This window comes from Heterodontus francisci, chromosome 31 (genome assembly GCF_036365525.1).
Source record: "Heterodontus francisci isolate sHetFra1 chromosome 31, sHetFra1.hap1, whole genome shotgun sequence".
NCBI classification, from domain to species: Eukaryota; Metazoa; Chordata; class Chondrichthyes; order Heterodontiformes; family Heterodontidae; genus Heterodontus; species Heterodontus francisci.
Window position 1 is genome coordinate 60,185,308 of NC_090401.1, and position 21,901 is coordinate 60,207,208.

The 21,901-nt window shown below is 42.2% G+C and overlaps 1 protein-coding gene across 6 annotated transcripts in view; it reads left to right on the forward strand.

The window, feature by feature from the left end:
* Window positions 1-21,901, forward strand: part of LOC137347313 (S-adenosylmethionine decarboxylase proenzyme-like) — a 105,217-nt gene that overhangs the window by 76,399 nt on the left and 6,917 nt on the right. The window contains exon 9 of one of the 6 annotated variants that reach the window (XR_010968927.1): window positions 20,449-20,515. The exons of 2 other annotated variants lie outside the window; for them this stretch is intronic. Coding sequence is in view for 1 of the 4 variants with exons in the window: in XM_068011732.1 (XP_067867833.1) it covers window positions 417-539 (123 nt within the window). In the remaining 3 variants the exon portion in view is untranslated. Of the gene's footprint in view, window positions 1-416; window positions 7,850-13,859; window positions 13,904-20,448; window positions 20,516-21,901 lie in introns of those variants that run through there. 3 more of the 6 variants (XR_010968923.1, XR_010968925.1, XM_068011732.1) reach the window with 3 other exon arrangements.

Below are 21,901 nucleotides of genomic sequence, written 5' to 3' on the forward strand. Positions count from 1 at the left end.
ATTGGTCAACTACATATGTTATTGAATGCAATTTTTTCCCCCAGGCATTCTCGAATTGACTTTATTGAGAAATTAATAAATATCTGATGAATTATTCCTGTGCAATTTTAACTATGGTCAGTCAGAAAGGTCAAAAAAACAAAAAAAAAATCATGGATGTTGTGGCTTTAGGTTTAAAGCATGTTGCTGGTGCAGTAAAATGAATAGGAAGCCCTGCAGTGCACTGGGCACGTGTTATACCTGGACTGGGATTGCTTGATGCTGCCAGAGTGTTAAGAGGAAATGAATATTATATTCCTGAGCATTAGCATCTCGATTTAATAAGCACAATACAGAAAATAACGTGCTTGTAAATTTATAACGCAGCCATACTGCTAAGTCCAGACATCGTAATTAATTCTGGTGATTCCCTGCAGAGTTCGAAATGTCACATCTCCTGTGCGGCACCTCCAGCCGTGGACGGATTCAAGCGCAAAGATTTACAGTATGCTCAGTTCAACAACTACAGCTTTGTATTTGCTAGTTATGTCAAGCATTAGTTTCACAGCAGAGAAGAAAACATCCCAGTTGTATAGAACGAAGCATGAACTATGAATTACTGCATCAATTACGTTAATCTATTGTAACAGTTTGCATATCATAGTTAAAATAGGCAGAGAAGTGCAATCCAATTTGTGCTGTGCCAGCCAGGCTCTGCATAGTTATTTGGTGCAATATTGTTAAGGTAACAGCTTTGTAAAATATGCACTACTTAGGTCTGTAGAATTTTCATTGATGGATTTTACACTTGAAACACAAGTGGCAGGTTTATGTAAAGAAAAAAATCATCGTTAAACCCCTACTAACTTTCAACTAGCAAAACTGATGTATAAAAGGCAAATCCGGAATTGGCTTCCTCTGCCTTATATGTAACATGTAAAGGGAAAAGAGACAATTTTGCAAACTAAATTTCAGATCATCTTTAAACACATTGATTAGTACATGTAATCATGAATAGATGCTGTACAGTATTACAGACCTCAATATTCAAGTATCCTCCATAGGTTTGAGCAAATGTTGCTCTAAAAGTGTAACCATTTTAATGCAATTTGGTTCAGACGATCAGTATCATCTCAGTGATTTTTAAAGGGGAATTTTAACCCATCTCAATATGAGGTCACTTTCAACAGCTTGATCACCAACACAATACTCTGCCAGGTATTCCCAAAATGTTGAGCCAGATCCTCGGATTGTACAGATATCCAACAACAGCCTGGAACTTTGCACATTTTCATTATATGGAAGGGATAATGGGCAATGTCTTATAGTACAGTCTGAGCAGAATGATGCTGCATGTTTTGTCATCTGGCGACAGGTAATCAGACTCAAAAATAATCTGATATTTCTTTAACTCTTTAAAATAAGGGAAGATTACTCTGATAATTATAAATAAACTTCTGTATAGACATTTTGCAAGTCAAGCACGTTTCTCCCTTTTGTTATCTATTCCATTTGAGCAGATCGGTGTATTAATTAATGAAAAATTGTACCATTAAATGATTAAGTAACATTTAGGTAATATTGCCCATCTAGAACCTTCATACTGGTATATCTATACAACAATCGGAGAAGTACCTAAGCTATTAATATTCGATGAAATAATCAGTTAAGGACAAAAACACAAAATGCAGAAATAACCTGTTTACTCCACCATGGATGGCTATGTCTTCAACTGCCTAGAGCCAAAGCTCTGGAGTTTCCTCCCCAAATCTCTCTTTTCTCCTTTAAGATGCTTCTTAAAACCCATCTCTCTGACCAAGCTTTTGCCCACCTGTCCCAATATCTCCTTATATGGTTTGGTGTCATATTGTGTTTGATAATGTTCCTGTTGAGCACCTTGGCATATTTTACTATGTTAAAGGTGCTACATAAATGCAAATTGTCATTGTAAGTACAAAAGAGAAAGATACAAATATGGAACATTTAAAAGAAAGGTAAATTTGAAAGTGGACTAACAACAATTTGTTAAAAGTGTATCTAGTAATTATGTCCAATTTCCCAAATACTGTATTTTGTACAAAGTTTGAATGACACATTGGGTTAAATATTCTCTTTTTACATCTGGGATGTGGATTTGCATCTAGCCCAAACAGATGGTATGGAACTCTCCTTCTTGGACACCTAGGTCTTAACAGAGGCGCACTGGGACTGTATCTAGTTCCCAGTGGGCAGAAGACCAGAGAACAAAATGGCCGTTAAATTCAATGCATCTGAAATGATTTGCAATAATTCCCTCAAAGGGACCATAATGATGGGCAGTTATTGGAAATAGAAAAATCACTTAAGTTGAATCGAGAATACTCTTTTTCCGAGGTTAGGATTTAGCTAATATTATCAGGCAAATCTGTGGTAGTGAGCTGGGTGGTTACACTGACTCCAATCTGGATATATCTAATCCGAGTGTACTTAATTCTGACAAAGTTAAGTGAAAAATATCTTGCACTACAATTCCCCAGCATGATGAGCATGGATAAAATTATTAAAGGGCCGATCATGCCATACTTTCAATTTGTTTTATCTATTACATAAGTGCACAAATCTTGCCATCATGGGCTGTTGAGGTGTGCACTATAGAGCCTAACTGCCCAAATGTAGAGTTGATTTTCAATGATCCCTTTAATCATCATGCGACTAAAACTACCAATAGATCTTGGTGTTCTGATTTAGGATTTATGCAGCTAATGAAGCAATATTATTGAGAAAGGTCCTGTTCAAACTTCCATGCCTACGAAATTCAAACACAACAAACTCACAGGAAAGAAATAGAAGCAGAGATTGATTGGGCTTCATGGAACAGATTGCTACGACGAGCAGGCCCCTTTGGCTACTGTTTACATACCCATCACCTGAAACATTATGCTTAATTTGGAACACACATTTTTGTAAATTTCAAGAATGCTCGTGTTAATCTGCATTACGAAAGTAGAATTCGGACTTGGAGTTCAAACTAGACAGCGTTTGTCTGTATACTGAAATCAGTGTCAGTTATTGGATACAGGCACCGTTAATTAAGCTGTTACTTGAATATTTCCCCCAAACAGCACTTGTACATTTGCGTTGAAAGGAATTATTCCCCCCCCCCCCCCATCCCATAGGAATTTAAGAGTTCATATATCACTGAGAAAGACCAGAATGTTAGAAAATAAAGAATTCTGATTCCTAGATACACAACACCGTGGCAAATAAGCAAGATGCACATGGCACAACAGTATGAAGAGATTGCTTTACATTCACTGCCATTCAAAAACTAAGTTAATTTAATTTACTCTGATGCCAAGATGGACTTAAGAGAACAAGCTGGCAGGTGTGAAGGACATGACATTCTGGAGAGGGTGACTAACTAATGAAGTGATATTTTGACACTCCTAGAAAGGCAAGAGATAATAACATGATATTTCCAGACCTCACAAGTACCTTCCTGTAACTACTGTACTTGTATTCTTAATATAGTAGTTGAACCCAGATATTGTGGATACCTTTAATATAATTGTTAACTACTGGCAATGTAGGGTCAAGATTATCACCTCTAGGAAAAGTTACACAGTCTGAAGAACTAACACATTAGTAAAACCCTGAGGTATTGAGTAGATTCATAAAATACTGTAAAACATACCTCCCCCAAAGATAATGACTGCATTTAAATTACATTTTTTTGCTGTTTGGATTTGATTTGATTTGATTAAAGCAGACTTGTATATTATGGACATTTAGTTGCAATTTTAAGGGATTGAAGTTTTAGAAGACTGATTCCTTAGTTGACTATTTGTGAATGGTTGTCATGTTTCTTACCTGTCTCATTCATTTCTTTCTTGCACCATCTAATTTTTTTTTAAATTTGTTTCATTTATACCCTTTTCCTATTGCACATCTACATGTTGCACATTGGCATCATCTGAAGACATCAGGTTCCATGTGTGCACTGACAACACCCAGCTATACCTCACCACCATCTTTTCCGGCCTCTCCATTACCTCTGTGTTGTCAGACTCCTTTGTCCCAGTTTCCTAGCCACTGATTACAACCCCTTTCCTAGTCACTGTCTCAGACTGAACCAGATTGTTTGCAACCTCAGCATCCTAGTTCACCCTGAGCCCAGCTTTTGACGCTCATATTCTCTCCATCCGAAAGAATGTTTATTTTTACCTCTAGTATCACCCATCTCCCCGCTACATCCATTGATCTGCTGCTGAAACCTTTATCAATGCTTTTCTTACATGCAGACATGCCTATACCAATATTGTCCTGGCTGACCTCCTATCCTCCGCAAACTTCAACTCATCCAAATATCTGCCAGCCATACTCTGTTCATACATCAACCCTGTATTAACTCCTTGGTCCATCAATACATTGATTTTAAAATTCTCCATGTTAAAATCCCTCCATGGCCTTGTCTCTTCCCATCTCTGTAATCTCTTCCAGCCCTACAAAACTCATATCTGCATTCCTCCAATTCTGGCCTGTTGCAAATCCCCAATTTCCATCACCCCACCATCGGTCACTGTGCATTCAGCTGTCGAGGGCCTAAACTCAAATTCCCTCCCTAAACCTGTCCACCTTTCTCAACTCATTTGAGATGCTCCTTAAAACTACATTTTTGATAAAAGCCTGTTCTAATGTCTCCCTTTTTGTCTTGGTCTCTTTTTGTCTGATTATGGTCCTGTGAATCACCTTGTGTCATTTTATGATGTTAAAGGCACTATACAAATGCAAGTTGTTATCGTCTTGTTTTCTCTTTCATGCATTTATGATTTTAAGTCTTGCATAGTTCCACTCACTCCTTCCCTTCCTTTCTCTGCATTAAGTTCTGCTCATTTTACCTCCTGCCATGCTTGGTGCCTGGCTATTTGTTCTCTCTCCTCTCTTTGCCTTGGACTTTGCTCTCTCTCCTTCTTAGTCTTCCTACTTATTTTGACATCTTTCTGTACCAGTATCCAACCTTCCCTTTTTATTTCCTCACTAGCAGGAACGGGACAGTAACAGCTCAATTTTAGCTGAAACTGGAATTAAAAATGAAAAGTAGACTTGCCTCAGCTTAGGCCTGACTGAAAGTAAATGATTCAAAGATTATGCTTAGAGATTGTTCAAGCTATGTGTAGGAAAGCTCTATCCCAAGCAAGATGAGTGACACCATCGTTCAGTGAGGTTCCTTTGCAGGTGCTGTTGCTTCCTATGTGTTGTGTAATCCATCAACCATCCAACTTACGAGCAGCATGACATTGTTCTAAGAGGTAGATTTGGAGACTTAAAGTTACTAAATTATCCATTGCTATTAAGGGAATCCTTGTATGGAAAGTACACAAAATGGAAGAGGAATGAGACTCACTGCTAAAATATATTGAGGAACTGAGGTGAATGGCCAAGATCTATAGTCTCTGAGGCTGACAATGAGATAAATCAAGATGTAATTAAATGAGACTAAAAGCATGGGCTTTTAAATGCTAGTAGATTGGAGGAGGAAAGGGAGTAAGGTAAGGAATTCTGCAGTTTGAAATCCTTACAAAGAATAATTGGTAGATAGCATGATGAGGTCTGATATTAACATAGATGCAGGGATGAGGGTTGACAAAGTGAGTGTGGAACAATGAACTTGTAAAATAACACATAGGAAAGAATTTATTTTTAGGTGAACAGTATAAAACTATCCCAAGAGGGAGTCCTTTCGTGGCATTGTGGTCTCACCAACAAAAGACACAAATGGCAATCATGGAAATGTAGCCAGATTGTTTTGCTCTCCCAGCCAATTTCTAAATGTGGATGATGGGCACTGAAAGTAAGGAATAAAATTTCAGAAACAGTTACCTGTTTTCAAACCACAGTAGAGGGGGAGTGTGTTGCTGAATGGACTACTGAAGGCAACCCATCTTGTACAAAAAATATTGCAGTCACAATTGAAATCATCCAAAGCACAGCAAATGGAAAAAAATGATATTTATCTACAAGAATAAATTAGTAACAATTTTATCTATCAAACGATGGTTGTAATTCAGACTATAATAGTTTACATTTGGAATATATGTGGAGAAGTGAAATTTCCATGTTAAGTTTTTTATTGCAAAAATTTGGTATTTGCCATATTCTTAACATAACCGTTTAAGGTGCCCCCAATGTAATACATGTTACTTGGCATATTGTGTCTAGTTTCTATAAGCAGTTTAGTGTGAGTTTACAGTAAGCACACTACATCATCCTTGTCCTCATTTTCAGCCCTTTAAGATGTTCAGAGAGCATCAAGGTCAAAATTTAGTCTTTGTTTTCTTATAATGCAATATATATATATATATATATAGTCATAGTCATAGAGTTATACAGCACAGAAACAGGCACTTCGGCCCATCATGTCTGTGCTGTCCATCAAGCACCTATCTATTCTAATCCCATTTTCCAGCACTTGGCCCATAGCCTTGTATGCTATGACATTTCAAGTGCACATCTAAATACTTAGTAAATGTTGTGAGGGTTCCTGCCTCAACCACTACTTCAGGTAGTGTGTTCCAGATTCCAACCACCTTCTGGGTGAAATTTTTTTTCCTCAAATTCCCTCCAAACCTCCTGCCTCTTAAATCTAAGCCCCCTGGTTATTGATCCCTCCATTAAGGGAAAAAGTTTCTTCCTATCAATGCCCCTCATAATTTTGTACACCTCAATAAGGTCCCCCCTCAGACTTCTCTGTTCTAAGGAAAACAAACCTAGCCTTTTCAGTCTCTTTTCATAGCTGAAATGCTCCAGCCCAGGCAACATCCTGGTCAATCTCCTCTGCAGCCTCTCCAGTGCAATCACGTCCTTCCTATAGTGTGCTGCCCTGAACTGTACACAGTACTCCAGCTGTGGCCTAACTAGCATTTTATACAGTTCCATCATAACCTCCCTGCTCTGATTTTCTATGCCTCAGCTAATAAAGGCAAGTCTCCCATATGCCTTTCTAACCACCTTATCTACCTGTGCTGCCGCCTTCAGTGATCTATGGACAAGTACACCAAGGTCCCTCTGACCCTCTGTACTTCCTAGGGTTCTACCATCCATTGTATATTCCCTTGCCTTGTTAGTCCTCCCAAAATGCATCACCTCACACTTCTCAGAATTAAATTCCATTTGCCACTGCTCTGTCTATCTTACCAGCCCATCCAAATCGTCCTGTAATCTAAGGCTTTCCTCCTCACTATTTACGACACCACCAATTATCGTGTCATCTGCGAACTTACTGATCATACCTCCTATATTCACGTCTAAATCATTAATATACACTACAAACAGCAAGGGTCCCAGCACCGATCCTTGCAGTACACCACTGGTCACAGGCTTCCACTTGCAAAAACAACCCTCGACCATCACCCTCTGCCTCCTGCCACTAAGCCAATTTTGGATCCAATTTGCCAAATTGCCCTCGATCCCATTGGCTCTTACCTTCTTAACCAATCTCCCATGCGGGACCTTATCAAAAGCCTTACTGAAGTCCATGTAGACTACATCTACTACTTTACCCTCATCTACACATCTAGTCACCTCCTTGAAAAATTCAATCAAGTTTGTTAGACAACATATATGATACAACACATGGTAAATACTGTAAGAATGTACAAAGTAACTATTTCTTCTACTGTATGTCAATTTATTAAAAGCTTTAATTTCCTATTCAAGAAACTTTTGATTCTTTTTGGAAAAGTCAAATGATTCCTCTGCACTTACAAAGTCTGCAACCTCGTGTAGATTTATAAGGTGGATTATTGGTATTGACTTGAATACTTTAATCTTAAAGTTTGTGGGGAAAAAGTTCCCATCCTGAATCCCTTATGATTATAAGAATCTGTGAGCATATCTGTTTTTCCCTAAATTAAAAATAAACTCAATCTCACTGTGGTTTACGTGGTATTCCTTTGCAACATTTGCTTCATGAGTAGTGTTATGACCGAGGTGGGAAGAGTGCATCGTCTTTTCTAGTTCCACTTCTCCACAGGTCACAACATATATTTAAATGTTTACCCAGTTACTGATACGGTCAATCATATACTCTACTCTTTATCCCAGAATAAAATACACCAACCAGGTTTCTTTCATTAACAACAAAATTATCAGTTTATTATAAAACAAGACGTAATCAGTAACTAAGCAAAGCATTAACACACGGATTCAAATATGAAAGTTCCCTTTTACCTTAGCCCCTCACACACACACAGGTTAACTGAAAAAAAGAGATTTTCTCTTTAGAGCTCTGTTACAAAAAAAAGGCAAAAAAGAATACTTTGGCCAAATACTTGCTCATTCTTGGAGAAAAAAAAAGATACAGAACGATGTCAGTTGTCCCAAATACACGTAGACAGCTGTCACTGAGATCTTGCCAGAGCAGTTCTTTTCAGGCGACATTGAGTATCAGTTTGGCAGGCTTTTCAGGGGAAATACGGGATCAGTTTCTCTATTTCTTACATTTGATTCTCAGGAAGTTCTCAAAGAGATGGAAGAGGATGCTGAAGGTGACTGCTCTTTTGGCTGGTTTTCTCCAACTGCCTTCAAAACAATTCACACCCCAGCACCCTGTCCAAAGCAAAACCAAAAACAATATCTTAAGAGTTAAGCCTCCTGACCCCTGTAAATCTTGACCTATCACTTCTCCGTAAACATCTCCCTGAAGTCAAAAAGCCACTGCTGGGTATTTATCTGAAGACAGGTGACTTCCAGTAAATGTTGTTTTCAAACTAGACCTCTCAGTGTCCTTTCAATGACCCCAGTGAAAAACAACATCCATGGAATCCTTTTCAGTTTTACCAAATTAAACAATGCCCATTATTCTAAAATACATGAGTCTTAAAAATAATAAAATTATAGAAGTACCATCATAACAGTAGCAAAATGCCATTAAGGATTGCTCAGGAATGATAGATGATGTGTTGCCTAACTATATGCCACAATGTAGGTTTCATCTTGCCTTTGTTTATTTTGCAAGTGGTGCAGGCCATGTGTATCATCTGAGAATACATCGGGCTGGATTTTAAAGGCCCTCCACTGCCAAGAGTGGTGATGGGGGGTGCAATAAAGATGGGGACAGCGGAGGCCAGCCACCGACTCCCGACAGGGCCCGCTCCGATCTCGGCGGCGAGGCCTCGTTGCAGCCGCCCCACCATTCAGCGACAGGACCCGCATTACAATAAGCTCATTAGTACTTACCATGCAGGCTGCAGTGATCCAGAAAGCAGGTTTCAATCTTTATTCAGACATGTGGCACTCACGTGCCATTACATTCACGTCGGTGAAAAACAGGCAGCAACGAAGCATCAGCCCTCGCAGCAGGCAAAGGGAGGGGGGTTGGGAGGCTCCAATGAATGGGACTTAACTCTGCATGAGATCAGGGAGGGACCCAGTGCCCATCTACCGGAAAGGGGTTGAGTCTGCTGTGCGAGCATTAGGCGTGGTGGTAAAGGGAGTTGACCCGGCACTCGGCCAAAGCTGTTTGGTGAAGTTGGGTGGGGGGGAGCAATAGCACTCCATGATCCCTTCTGTGTGGGTATGGGCCAACACTAATCTTGGGTCGAAGGTCATGTGGCCGATGGCTGCATCCTCGCAACTTCAGTAACAAGACCAGTGTTCATGCTGCCCAGCTGACATGGCAAGCTGGTATGGGCGATGTCATACCATATCATTTAGGTGATGCAGGCATGCAACTGAAGCACCAATGTACATCACTGTCTGCCATTATAGGTGCCACCGATACACTGAAGGCACTGAGTTCACCTGCAGCATTCAGATCGGATTGGTCCATCCTGTATCTCTTGATCCAAGTGCTGTGACGAGCCACGTCTGCCAGAGGCCGAGCCAACAGGCACGCACAGCTCACGTGGAAGCTCATGGCAGTGAGCAGCAGCCACCAAGGTGCTTTCGAAGTCAGAGAAGACAGCGGCTCTACAGGCCTTGCACGACATCCCTGCACATGTCGGATCGCGAGTGTCAGAGGCAGCTGCGGATGTCCAGAGAGGCTTTTAGGCATCTCTGTGCCCTGCTGAATGATGAGCTGCAGCCAATGGGGTTTGATGGACACCCTATGCATGTGGCACTCAAAAGTCACTGCACCTCCGCATCATTCCAGGAATCCACCGGCGGCCTGTGTGGCAGTGCACAAGATGACTGTGAATCAGGGAGGTCACCGATGCCTTGTACAGGAGGGCTGTTGGAAATGTGCACTTCAGCACACACCAAGGGTCAGTCCCAAAGGGCTGTCCAATTTGGGGCCATTGCGGGAGTCCCACAGGTGCATGGGTCCATCGACTGCACGCAAGTGGCCATCAAGGCTGCAATCAGACAATCAGTCACATTCCTGAATAGAAAGGTGACCAGAGGAAATGCTTCATGCAAGTGTGTGACTGCTTTCCAGGCAACTGTCATGACTAATTCATGTTGCACCGTGCCCAGGTGCCAATGCTCTTCATTGCACCATCTCAGATCCAGGGATGGCTTCTTGGGGAGAAGGGCGACCCCTTGCACATATGGCTCCTGACACCGGTGAGAAACACCGCCAGCGATGCAGAGGAGACATACAACTCCTGCCAGGGCTCAACACGAGCTACCATCGAGCAGGCCATCGGCATACTCAAGATGTGCTTCCACTGCCTACACGTCAGGTGGGGCTCTACACTACTCACCAGAAAGGGTAGCGGGCATCGTCGCTGTGTGATGTGCTACTCCCTACTTCGTAATACAGAGTGGGGGGGGGGGAAGGCCTTGCAAGAAAAGTAGAGACATGAGCAGAAGACATGCTCGCACAATGAGGACACAGAGGAGGTGCAGCAGCATATGCGCATGGGAGGACAGAGATAATGGAGGCAATGCAGACAGGGCGAGCAAAGAGCAAGGGGTGCTCGACAACGCCTTATTGCTTGCACTTCCACTATCCGTGCTGAATATGCACCCAATCTCACACATCACCATGAAGCATCTGGTAGGCAGTCTCCTGCATCTGTCTATTACTGGCAGCAGATGACTGAGCCATTGCCCATATGACTGCACCCGTGCAGTGCCAGTATGCATGATGAATACATGGCGGTGATATCTTTCTATACATTGGCATTGCTCCATTGGGAGGAGACGTAGTCGTCACATGCTGGCATGCGTCATTAACACAGTAAAAAGGAGACACCTGTTAGACAAACACAATTAATGATGAGGTAACACAACATAGACGTTACACCTGTGATAACTCATGTGTCATTGTGTCTTTTTTAGCCACTTGCAGTTGTTCTTTCACTGTGCAATCTCTGCACTGGTAGCTTGACTGGAGGCAGGTTGCTGATCAGGACATCCTTTGGCTTTGGATGACTTGGGCAGTCGCCCTCTGATCGCATGGGACCTGGAGGGCCCCGACTGCCTGCGGTCTCCTACACCAGTGCAGGGCTCTCCTCAGATGTCGCGGTGGCTGTAGCTGCACTGACGAGGAGAGGGGCTGAGGAACCAGTGTCCACATTGGAAGTGCCCTGAGAGGAGCCCACACACATGGATGGCTGGCTCTCCTCCTCCCTCTCAAGGCTCGTGGGAATATCACTGCTCACCTGAGAAGGGCTATGAGCAGAGACAGTATCCAGGTCCCTGGTCCCTTCAGTTCACAGCCGAGGTGATGGTTTGCAGGGCAGCGCACATCTGTGGGATGTGGCTATGCACTCATTTGCCCGGGACATGGCAGCTGTCACGGCCTGGATGGACTTCCCCCATCGTCCACTCATGGCTGAGCATGGCCTGTGGCATCTCCACCAGATGTTGTCTTACCTCTCCCTGCAACTCCAGCCGTTGACACCAGAGGGTCATCATCAATCTCAGGCTCAGCATGGGCCTAGCCGCCCACAGTCCTCCGACTGTCAGAGGCCTCACCTGGCTCAGCCTCAGACAGCTGCTCGGGCGTGTGCGTGGTACTGACACCAGCTTGTGACCCAGACTCTAAAACCAAACGCATTCCCACCGATGTGAGTGTGTCTGTGCTGGTGGAAGTTGCAGGAATGTTATGGGATGCTGCTTCCTCTGAGGTTGTCTCCTCCTCAGAGGTGCAGGCATCCTCTGGGGCCTCTGATGCCACCTCGGAGCATCGACCTGCAAGATACAATGCAAAGAACAGTTTTAGGTTCACCAGTGTACATATCACTAATATGACAGCATTGTGTCCACAAAGGAAATGTTTCGAATAATCATTGCGTTTGTCAAAGAGATGAATGTTCACCATGGAAGCCAAGCTCCACTTCTGAAACTAGCTATCCTACATGCCCACCATGTATTTCGAGGGCCTCCTCCTCAGCCTGGGTCAGTGGACAAAGGTCTGGCACCCCTCCTCCAGTCCTGGAGGACTCCCTCGCATTGTGCGCCCTCTTTGCCTGGAAGAGCAAAGATGCAGATGTAAAACATTGACATACAACTACATGATGCTTTTCACAACACCAACACTGCAACAAAAGGTGGGTGACAGTCAGTGTCAGACAGACTCAGCCTATCCTGAAGGTGCCAAGCTCTGAGGTGCACGAGAAATTGTGTCTTTCACACATGCAGACACCCATGTGGCATCAATCCTCCCCGCCCGACTTCCATGTGTTTGACACGGCAGTGGCACCCATGTGCCACTCAATGTCATATATGGCCCCAAAAAAAAGCCGCTTACCTTTGCTGAGCGAATCATTCGTTCATTCTCTTGTGGCACTGGTTCCAGTCACAGAGGGTGACCCCACGGCAGCTTGCCTCCTCTGCAATCTCCACCCAGGCTTGCTTGGTCAGGAGGGAGGGCCTCTTCTGGCCCTCGTTAGGGAAAAGGACCTCCCGCCCTGCCCGGAGAAGAATGAGAAGGGAGACATCACTGAATGTGGAACCACCCTGGATCGCGCATCTTTGTTGGCAGCAGGGATGTTCCTGTTGATGGTTGTCTTTAATCTGCAGTTTAAATCTTCAGAGATAAGTCTGAAAATGCAGCATTGGAACTGATGCAGGGCTGGCTGCCCTTTAAATATGGTGACAGTACCTGACCATTCGTCACCTGACACCATTTGCGATGCCATTCGGCCCACCCCCTCCAGGTGATAGTGGCGCACGCACCTCCTATCAATGCAAATCAGCTGTCGTGTTTGCAATTTAAGCGGCTCCGCGACATGCGGCCCACAAATTCTGCAATCCGTTGCCAGCTCCCTCATAGAGCTGAATTTATGGGATGCGCCGACGTCAGAAACAGAGGTGGACAAGGCCTGAAAATTATGAGGCCAGCCAGCGTGCCAGCTTCCCGACCCCATTCCTGACATCAGCAATTTTGGCTGACACAGGTTTGGAGCCTGGGAAGGCCACATTCCCTATTAGGTGGGCAGACAATTAGGCAATCAGACAATAATGGGGTGCCAGCACTCCAAGTAGGCCTACAGGACCTCCCTGCCTGCTAAGGGTACAGGCAAAGGCCGCCCTGTAGAGGGTTTTCCTTCCACCCAGCACCAGTGGCGGCCTGGATACTTTTTGTTTTTTTTTTAAATTAAAGTTTTTAAAAAGTGGCTGAGAGGGCACCTTTTTGTTGAAGCACCCTCTCAGTTACTTACCTTGTTCTGCAGCTGGGTGCTCCTCTCAAGCTGGAAGGCCTCTGATTGGCACTGCAGCTTCAAGAGCCCGCCTGTCGTCCTTAATTGGACAGGGAACCCAAGTGAAAATCTTGACTTTCATCAGTTTCCCTCCAGAGACAGGTTTAGGACCCGAATACAGTGACAACTCCTGCCTCGGTGGGGAAAATTCAGCCCATAGTGTTGGATTTTAGTCATATTTCAAAGTCACAGTTCCCTCCTCCCATGCTGTTGTCTCATAATGTTCCATCTTTGTCTCCATGTACATAGTGAAAGTGAAGAAACCCATCTATAATATAAATAGGAACTCTCGGGGAGGTGAGCTGAAGTGCAAATTCAACTTCTGAACACTGTCACCGTGGAATGCATCAAGCTATCACAACAAAGGTGAGATCTGGGAATGAGAGTAACGCCACTGTCTCCTGTTCTGTGCTTTTCACCTGGACAATTGGTAGAAATGAGTGGAGTCAGTGGCGAGTGCAGTTGCTTTACTGCTGACCAGAAAATCCAGCCCTCTCTGTTCCTGAAATCAACTTTCACTGCAGTAGATGTTGGAAATGGTCAGGTTTCAGTTCCTGTGATATTGGTCACTACAGCTTTAATTTTACTGGCATTGTGTTTTCTGTGTTAGATACACCCGAGAAGAGATTCTGAAATACATCTGCGACCATTTTCATAATTAACAAGCAGCAATCCAGCTGTGACCTTATTCTGAAATCTGTTCAACTTCTGGTCTTAACAGGGCAATTTTACACTTGTAATTGGGTGGTTTGAACATTGATGATAACAATTAGGTTACTAAGGCAGCACAATGGAACAGCACTTGTGCAATCCAGCACACTGTGCTAGTGTGGTAGAACTCAGGTTTACATCTTCATTTCTCCCTCTGGTGAATTTTGATTTTTTTTTGCTGCCTCATGAAGTGGAGGTGTCAAGATAACCAATAGGGTTTAGGAAAGAAAATGGGAGCATCTTGAGCTAGATTTGTGTACTTCCTAGCAACTATCTCAGGTGCAATTTTGTAAGAGTCCCGGCAGCAGCCCAGCTTGCCTACATTAGATAAAAAAGTTCAGAAAGTTATGAAAAGTGTATTAAAAATGGGATTTGAACACCTTAAACAGAGAAACATGGGGTAACGTGATGAAGTCTCAATATGCTGCGCCAATTAATAGGACATTGCTGAAGGGAAGAGTCATACAAAAGCTATGCCTCTGGTTAGGGAGAGAGAAGTAAAGGGAGAGTAACTTTAGTCTTCACGTGTATCTCCTGGCACCCAGCTTCAAAGCAACATCCAGCAGAGTGCTGGCATCAAATTGCCAACCCTTCTTTTGGGTTGGAGACTATTTTCGGCACTGGGAAAGGAGAAGGGAGAGGAGGAGAAATTATCTTATGAATCCACCTCACCTAAAAACTAAAATAAATAAGAAATTAATTGCAAAACATCTAAACCAAATTTTAGTTCTCTTTACCAATAGGATTTTAAAAAAAAGAATCAGATCTCTGAATACCATAAAACTGGAATGTTTTTTGCAACATATTTCACGTTCTAATTACTTTAGCTGCCTTCACTTCATATTTGTGCTTCATTAGAGTGTAATTCTGATGAGTTCAAGCATTTTAATTATGATATATATTAGCGGTCAATAAAATTTCATAGCAGCTGGCTATTCTGTGAGTCGCTGGCGTGTGTTTTTGCTGCTAATTTCTGCAGTTTACCGTTAAGCTGCAGAAGAAGCTGCTTAAATGGGATTTGATGTTGGCAAATTCCTTTAGTTTTGCCCGAGTAAAAATAAATGCTGTGGAATATTTTGCCACAAGATGTCAGCAGTTCAGACATTAAATGCTGCACTGCAGATTATTAGTGCATTGAAATTTGGTTAAACAAATTAAATTCTACTCCAGTGCTTTTCAAATCCTAAAATCGTCAATCATGGTAGCTCTTCACACTGTGGTGAAGAGCAAATTTCACTCTAACACTTCTAATCAAACTAAAAGAATTGGGATTATTATTTTTTCTTTTGTTTCCATTCCTATTGAATTTCTTGCATAATTTTTGTTTAACGTTGTGTGTTGATTGCACCGCTGGGGACAGGCTTGGAAGTAATATTAAACTATTTTTGTGCCACTGTTTAATGCGAGTCATGTCCTCTATTCCTTTGTGCCTCAGCACATTTTGTATGTATAAAATAAAGCATTCCACTGGAGCAGAATGTGACTGCATTAACATAAGATCAACTATAAAGCATCTTAATGGGTTATCCGTCTTTTCTCTGCACTTATTCAAATGATAACGTGCATTGTAAAGCGGCTTCTTTTCAAAATGGCAGATAGCTATTGGTATTTTAGACATGCTCACGTTGCTGAAATGGAGGCATCCTTTAGGATCATGAAAATGGCATTTTGTAAGGAAATAGGCACCATTCACAACATCAGTAGTTATCTCCAACTACCATGGTGGGCATGAAGAACATTACTGGATTGAATGATCTGTCAACACCAACCTACCTGAAACGAGTTGCATTCAATCAATGCATCGAGATCCATAGAAACATAGAAAATAGGAGCAGGAGTAGGCCATTCGGCCCTTCGAGCCTGCTCCGCCATTCATTATGATTCATGGCTGATCATCCAACTCAGTAGCCTGTTCCTGCTTTCGCCCCTTATCCTTTGATCCCTTTAAACCCAAGAGCTATATCTAACTCCTTCTTGAAAACACACAATGTTTTGGCCTCAACTGCTTTCTGTGGTATCGAATTCCACAGGTTCACCATTCTCTGGGTGAAGAAATTTCTCCTCATCTCAGTTCTGAATGGTTTAGATTAGATTAGATTAGAGATACAGCACTGAAACAGGCCCTTCGGCCCACCGAGTCTGTGCCGAACATCAACCACCCATTTATACTAATCCTACACTAATCCCATATTCCTACCAAACATCCCCACCTGTCCCTATATTTCCCTACCGATACTAGTGACAATTTATAATGGCCAATTTACCTACCAACCTGCAAGTCTTTTGGCTTGTGGGAGGAAACCGGAGCACCCGGAGAAAACCCACGCAGACACAGGGAGAACTTGCAAACTCCACACAGGCAGTACCCGGAATCGAACCCGGGTCCCTGGAGCTGTGAGGTTGTTTACCCCGTATCCTTAGACTGTGACCCCTGGTTTTGGATTCTCCCACCATTGGGAACATCCTTCCTGCATCTACCCTGTCAAGTCCTGTTAGAATTTTATAGGTTTCTATGAGATTCCCCCCTCACTCTTCTGAACTCCAGCGAATATAATCCTAACCGACTCAATTTCTCCTCGTACGTCAGTCCCGCCATCCCAGGAATCAGTCTGGTAAACCTTCGCTGCACTCCCTCCTCAGATAAGGAGACCAAAACTGCACACAATATTCCAGGTGTGGCCTCACCAAGGCCCTGTATAATTGCAGCAAGACATCCCTGCTCCTGTACTCGAATCCTCTTGCTATGAAGGCCAACATACCATTTGCCTTTTTTACTGCCTGTTGGACCTGCATGCTTACCTTCAGCGACTTGTGTACGAGAACACCCAGGTCTCGTTGCATATTCCCCTCTCTCAGCTTATAGCTGTTCAGATAATAATCTGCCTTCCTGTTTTTGCTACCAAAGTGGATAACCTCACATTTATCCACATTATACTGCATCTGCCATGCAACTGCCCACTCACTGAACTTGTCCAAATCACCCAGAAGCCTCTCTGCATCCTCCTCACAACTCATCCTCCCACCCAGTTTTGTGTCATCTGCAAATTTGGAGATATTACATTTAGTTCCCTCATCTAAATCATTAATGTATATTGTGAATAGCTGGGGTCCTAGCACCGATCCCTGCGGTACCCCACTAATCACTGCCTGCCATTCGGAAAAAGACCCATTTATCCCTATTCTTTATTTCCTGTCTGCCAACCAATTTTCTATCCATCGCAATACACTTCCCCCAATCCCATGCGCTTTTATTTTACATGCTAACCTGTTATGTGGGACTTTGTTGAAAGCCTTCTGAAAGTCCAAATAAATCACATCTACTGGCTCCCCCTCATCAACTCTACTAGTTACCAGTATGTTTGTAACCACATGGTGTTCATTTCCCTGTTACCAACTTCATCCACTCCAGGCACAATAAGGTGATCCTATTAGACCTAAAGACTTTCAGAAATGCTGTCACAATTGTGACACTTGCCTTGAATGAAAAAACCCATTTGATCTTTTCCTTCTGGAATGCCATCCTTGTAAGTTTTACTTACACAAAATTTCCTGTTTCCATCAGTAGAGTTCTCCTTATAGCTGCCCAAGTCTGAAGATGTATCTGTGAATAATTGTGTAATTATCTAACTCACCCCCTCTGCCAGCCCACCCTCAGTTTAAATATAACTACTTTATGTTGACAGCATGGTTCCCCCAGTCACCAGGAATAACACAGATCCCAGGTAGACTTCTGAGACACCCCACCCAATACCTCCTCCCTACCACTACTGCAGTCTCACTACCCTTATGAGTTCTCTCCACTTTTTTGCCTTTTAGCCAATTGTTAGTCCAAGCCCATGTTATACCTTTTATATCCCTTGATCATAGCTTGTAAGTGAGTCGCTTGTGGTATTTCTTGCAAGATCTTTTGGAAGTCTAGGTAAGTTTGTCACATGGCTCCCACCTCTCCCATCAATTGGGATGTCACCTTTGGAAAAAAAGTCCACAAGGTTGGTCAGACAATAACTAGCCAGTAATACCAACATCCCTAGGAAAAATAAAAATATTAGGTTACTTAAAAGGTGTCTCTTAGATTTGTGGTGGTAAATTAAGGGTAACATTGTGGTGTGCCTCATGAACAGAGACTTGCAGTAACAACTTTATTATACAAGATGGGCACAAATATTTCAATAAAATCTCGTACTAGCTCCCTCAAAAATTCACACAAACTTCCAACTTCCTCTTCTCTTGCTCACAATCCATCACATTACATCACTTTGACTGCTGTTCATCTGCTAACCCACTTCCCCACCTCTACCTTTCATAGCCCTTTTCCCAATCACCATCTTCTATCCCTGCTATTCTTGCTGGTACATTTGCATCAACTCAAAGGAGTGGAAGTCTGAGCTTACCCAATACACAACTGCCTGATTTGGCTCAATGGCATCAAACATTATCATGCATCACTCTCCAGGACTTGTTTTTCTGACTAACTGCCTCCTTAAGAATCTCTCATAATTCTCTAAACACTTAAATTTCAATTTCAAGGAGTTCACTTTTCTCTCCAAGATCATCCATGCAGCTTGTTACATTGCTTCCTCCCAATGCTTTCACCCTCCCAGACCCTCACCCCACTCCTGCCTTGAATCCTTGTCATTTTGTTGCTTTATTCCCATTTCCCATCCTGCTTTCTTCAAACTCATCCCTTCCATGAGACCAACCTTCCACTCCCTTTGTCCTCTCACCAATCAATTCTTGACTGTTCAGTTCTGCTTCCTGACCCCCACCACAAACTCCATCCCTTTCACTGACCACAATGCTTGGGCTGAAATTATTAGACCTCGAACAGAACTTTAAAACACAAATCCCATCCATCATCAAGGTGTCTCATTTCCAGCTCTGCAACATTGCTGTGCTACTGAAACCCTTATCAAAGCTTTATTCACCTCCAGGCTCGACTATTCCGATGCTCTCCCTGCTGCCTTCATCCTTCACACTTGCTGAATTCCAATTTGACCAAAACTCTGCTGCCCACATCTAGGCTGCTTGTTCATTACCTCAATCCTTCCTCATCTACATTGGCTCCTGTTCCCATTGCATTAAACTTGAAATCCTTTTCCACATCTAGTCTGTCTGCAAACCTAGATGAATTACTGGTTAACATGTATTTGAATTTCTCTCCTCTTCTCTGCTGAAGATGTTGAATCCTTGATGGAGTACAATTTCACATTAATTCAATGTTTTCTGGTAACTCGTCCAAATGGCCATTATTCATGAGTGTTAGCAAGCTCTTTAATGTGGGAATTATCGACAGCAGACAAATCCTGTTCTCACTCACATTTCCAGCAAAGATCACTGGATGAGGTACAGGAGTGATAATTTGGCTGACACTTTTTCTCTGCCTCCTAACTCAGTGTGTTGAGATCAATTCGAGTTCCTCTATATAGAAACATAGGAACTTAGGAGGAGTAATCCATTCGGTCTTTCGAGCCTGCTCCGCCATTCAATAAGAACATGGCTGCCACTCCAGCTGAGAAGAATACTCTGGATATTTAACAAAATATACTATTTTACTATATAATAAAAAACATTCCCACTTATGCAATTAGCTTTCGTCTGGCTTATCAACAGCATTAAAAAAAAATTATTTGTAAATAAAACTTTTGTTCTGAAGAAAAGATGCCCTTTTAGTGGAGTTAATTAGGAAATTAGGTTGTGGTTTATAAGTCGATCCAGCATATTAGACAACCCCATTTTCCCAGCCCCAAAAATCATTTTTTTGCGTATACTCAGCATTCAAGTCGACCCCCCCTTTTCAGCCATCATATGCTATACTCACTTTAGTAGTCAACCTCAATTTTTCATCCTACAAATGCATATTTAACTCACTTTATAACTGGGCACAAGCAGACAATACAGATGTGTTGCGAGGATGCGTGTGGGTTTAAGCCCACTCTTTGCGTCGGATGTCGATGACAATGAATGGCAGGTTTTAAAACGCTTTGATTGTGGTTAAAAGAATCTTTGTACAGTTAGTTTATTCAATAAACCAGGTCACATTAATTTAATATGATTTACTGATGTGATGTTTTCCTTTCACATTTCAAAATGGTGACCACCCACACTGGCGGTTCACTTTTATACTCAGCATATAAGTCAACCCCCATTTTTGGATGGATTTTGAACCTTCAAAAGGCGACGTATACGCCAGCATCTACGGTAGGTTACATGATAAAAGTTTTCAAAAGAACATTGTTACAAGAGGTTTTATTTTTGTACACTAATCTTCGAATTCTGTGTTTTAAAAAACCGAAAAAAGGATTTTCAGTGGACATGGATATTGACCGACAAATAGCTGAAATTTTAAGAACTCAATGCGATTTGCAGTTTATAAAGAGCTTAATTTCATGTTGTGAATATTGGGAAGTAGATTGACAGAAATATCATCTGCTTAGAATTCTTTCTGCTCACAGCTCATGGCCTGCTGTGGCATCATTGCTTCCCAAGAGTGCAAGCAAGTGAATACTTCAACCCTCTGTCTGTGTTGCTGTGTCAATGTGTATGGGAGGGCAATGTTTTGAACAGCCTCAGGTGCCCTCTGTTACTACTTTCATTATTTCCCCTATAGAGAGGCACTTAGCCTCTACTCAGTCCTCCTCCAACAGCCTGCTTCTAAGCTGGAATTTAGCTTTAGGGGACTACAGGCGTACACTTGTGCTTGGTGCACAATAGCACATCTGCACAGTACAATTTGACTCCATAGTATAGTACAAAAAATTGCAACCCCCGTGATAATTTAAAAAAAAAACTATTTTGCTGTCTATATTGTTTGCCATAGAAAGGTAGATGATATACCATGCTTCATTAGATTTTATGAATAAGAAATTTGCCAAAGCATGACTACTTAAAGTAAAAGATTTCAAATTTGAAGAAGTAACTTTATGTAAAGCGCATTTGGTTACTGTTTCTTTCATGAATCATAATCACTCTTATTAAAGCTATAGTGAATGATCCACTGGGTTTTATGAAAATAGTGGAAAGGCAACTGATAAAATACAAGCTGCATTCAAGTATTTTAATCAGATTATATTCCAACATAACACACACTGCAATATTTTGCTGGCCAGTATTAGATGGATGGTGATGCAATACTGAATTTTGGCAGTCGAATCTGTTCCAAGAATGTTGCTTATATTGTGTATTTATGCTTTGTTTACCAATGTAATTTTGAATCTGTACAATTCTATTTACAAATAAAGCTACAAGGAATGGTTCTGTGGGTCTTATAACTGAAAAATACTTGAGGTTCTTCAGGCTCAATCTGTTTGGTTGGATTATTAAGAATTAACAGCATGTGATCATAATTATGTACGTCAGAATGAGCCTCAAGATTTAAGTAAAAAAAAAAATTGATCTGCTTTAACCTGTGAACATAATTTAAAATTTGTTTTCGTAATATTAGTTTGCATGTTGCCAATTTAACCTTGTGTGATTCTCCTGATCAATGTGGAGTGTTTGTTCTGCAGTTCAGACAGTACTTTCACTGAGCAGTGAGGTGGTTGGAACATGTCCCCAACTACAGCACATTCTGTTTCTATGGC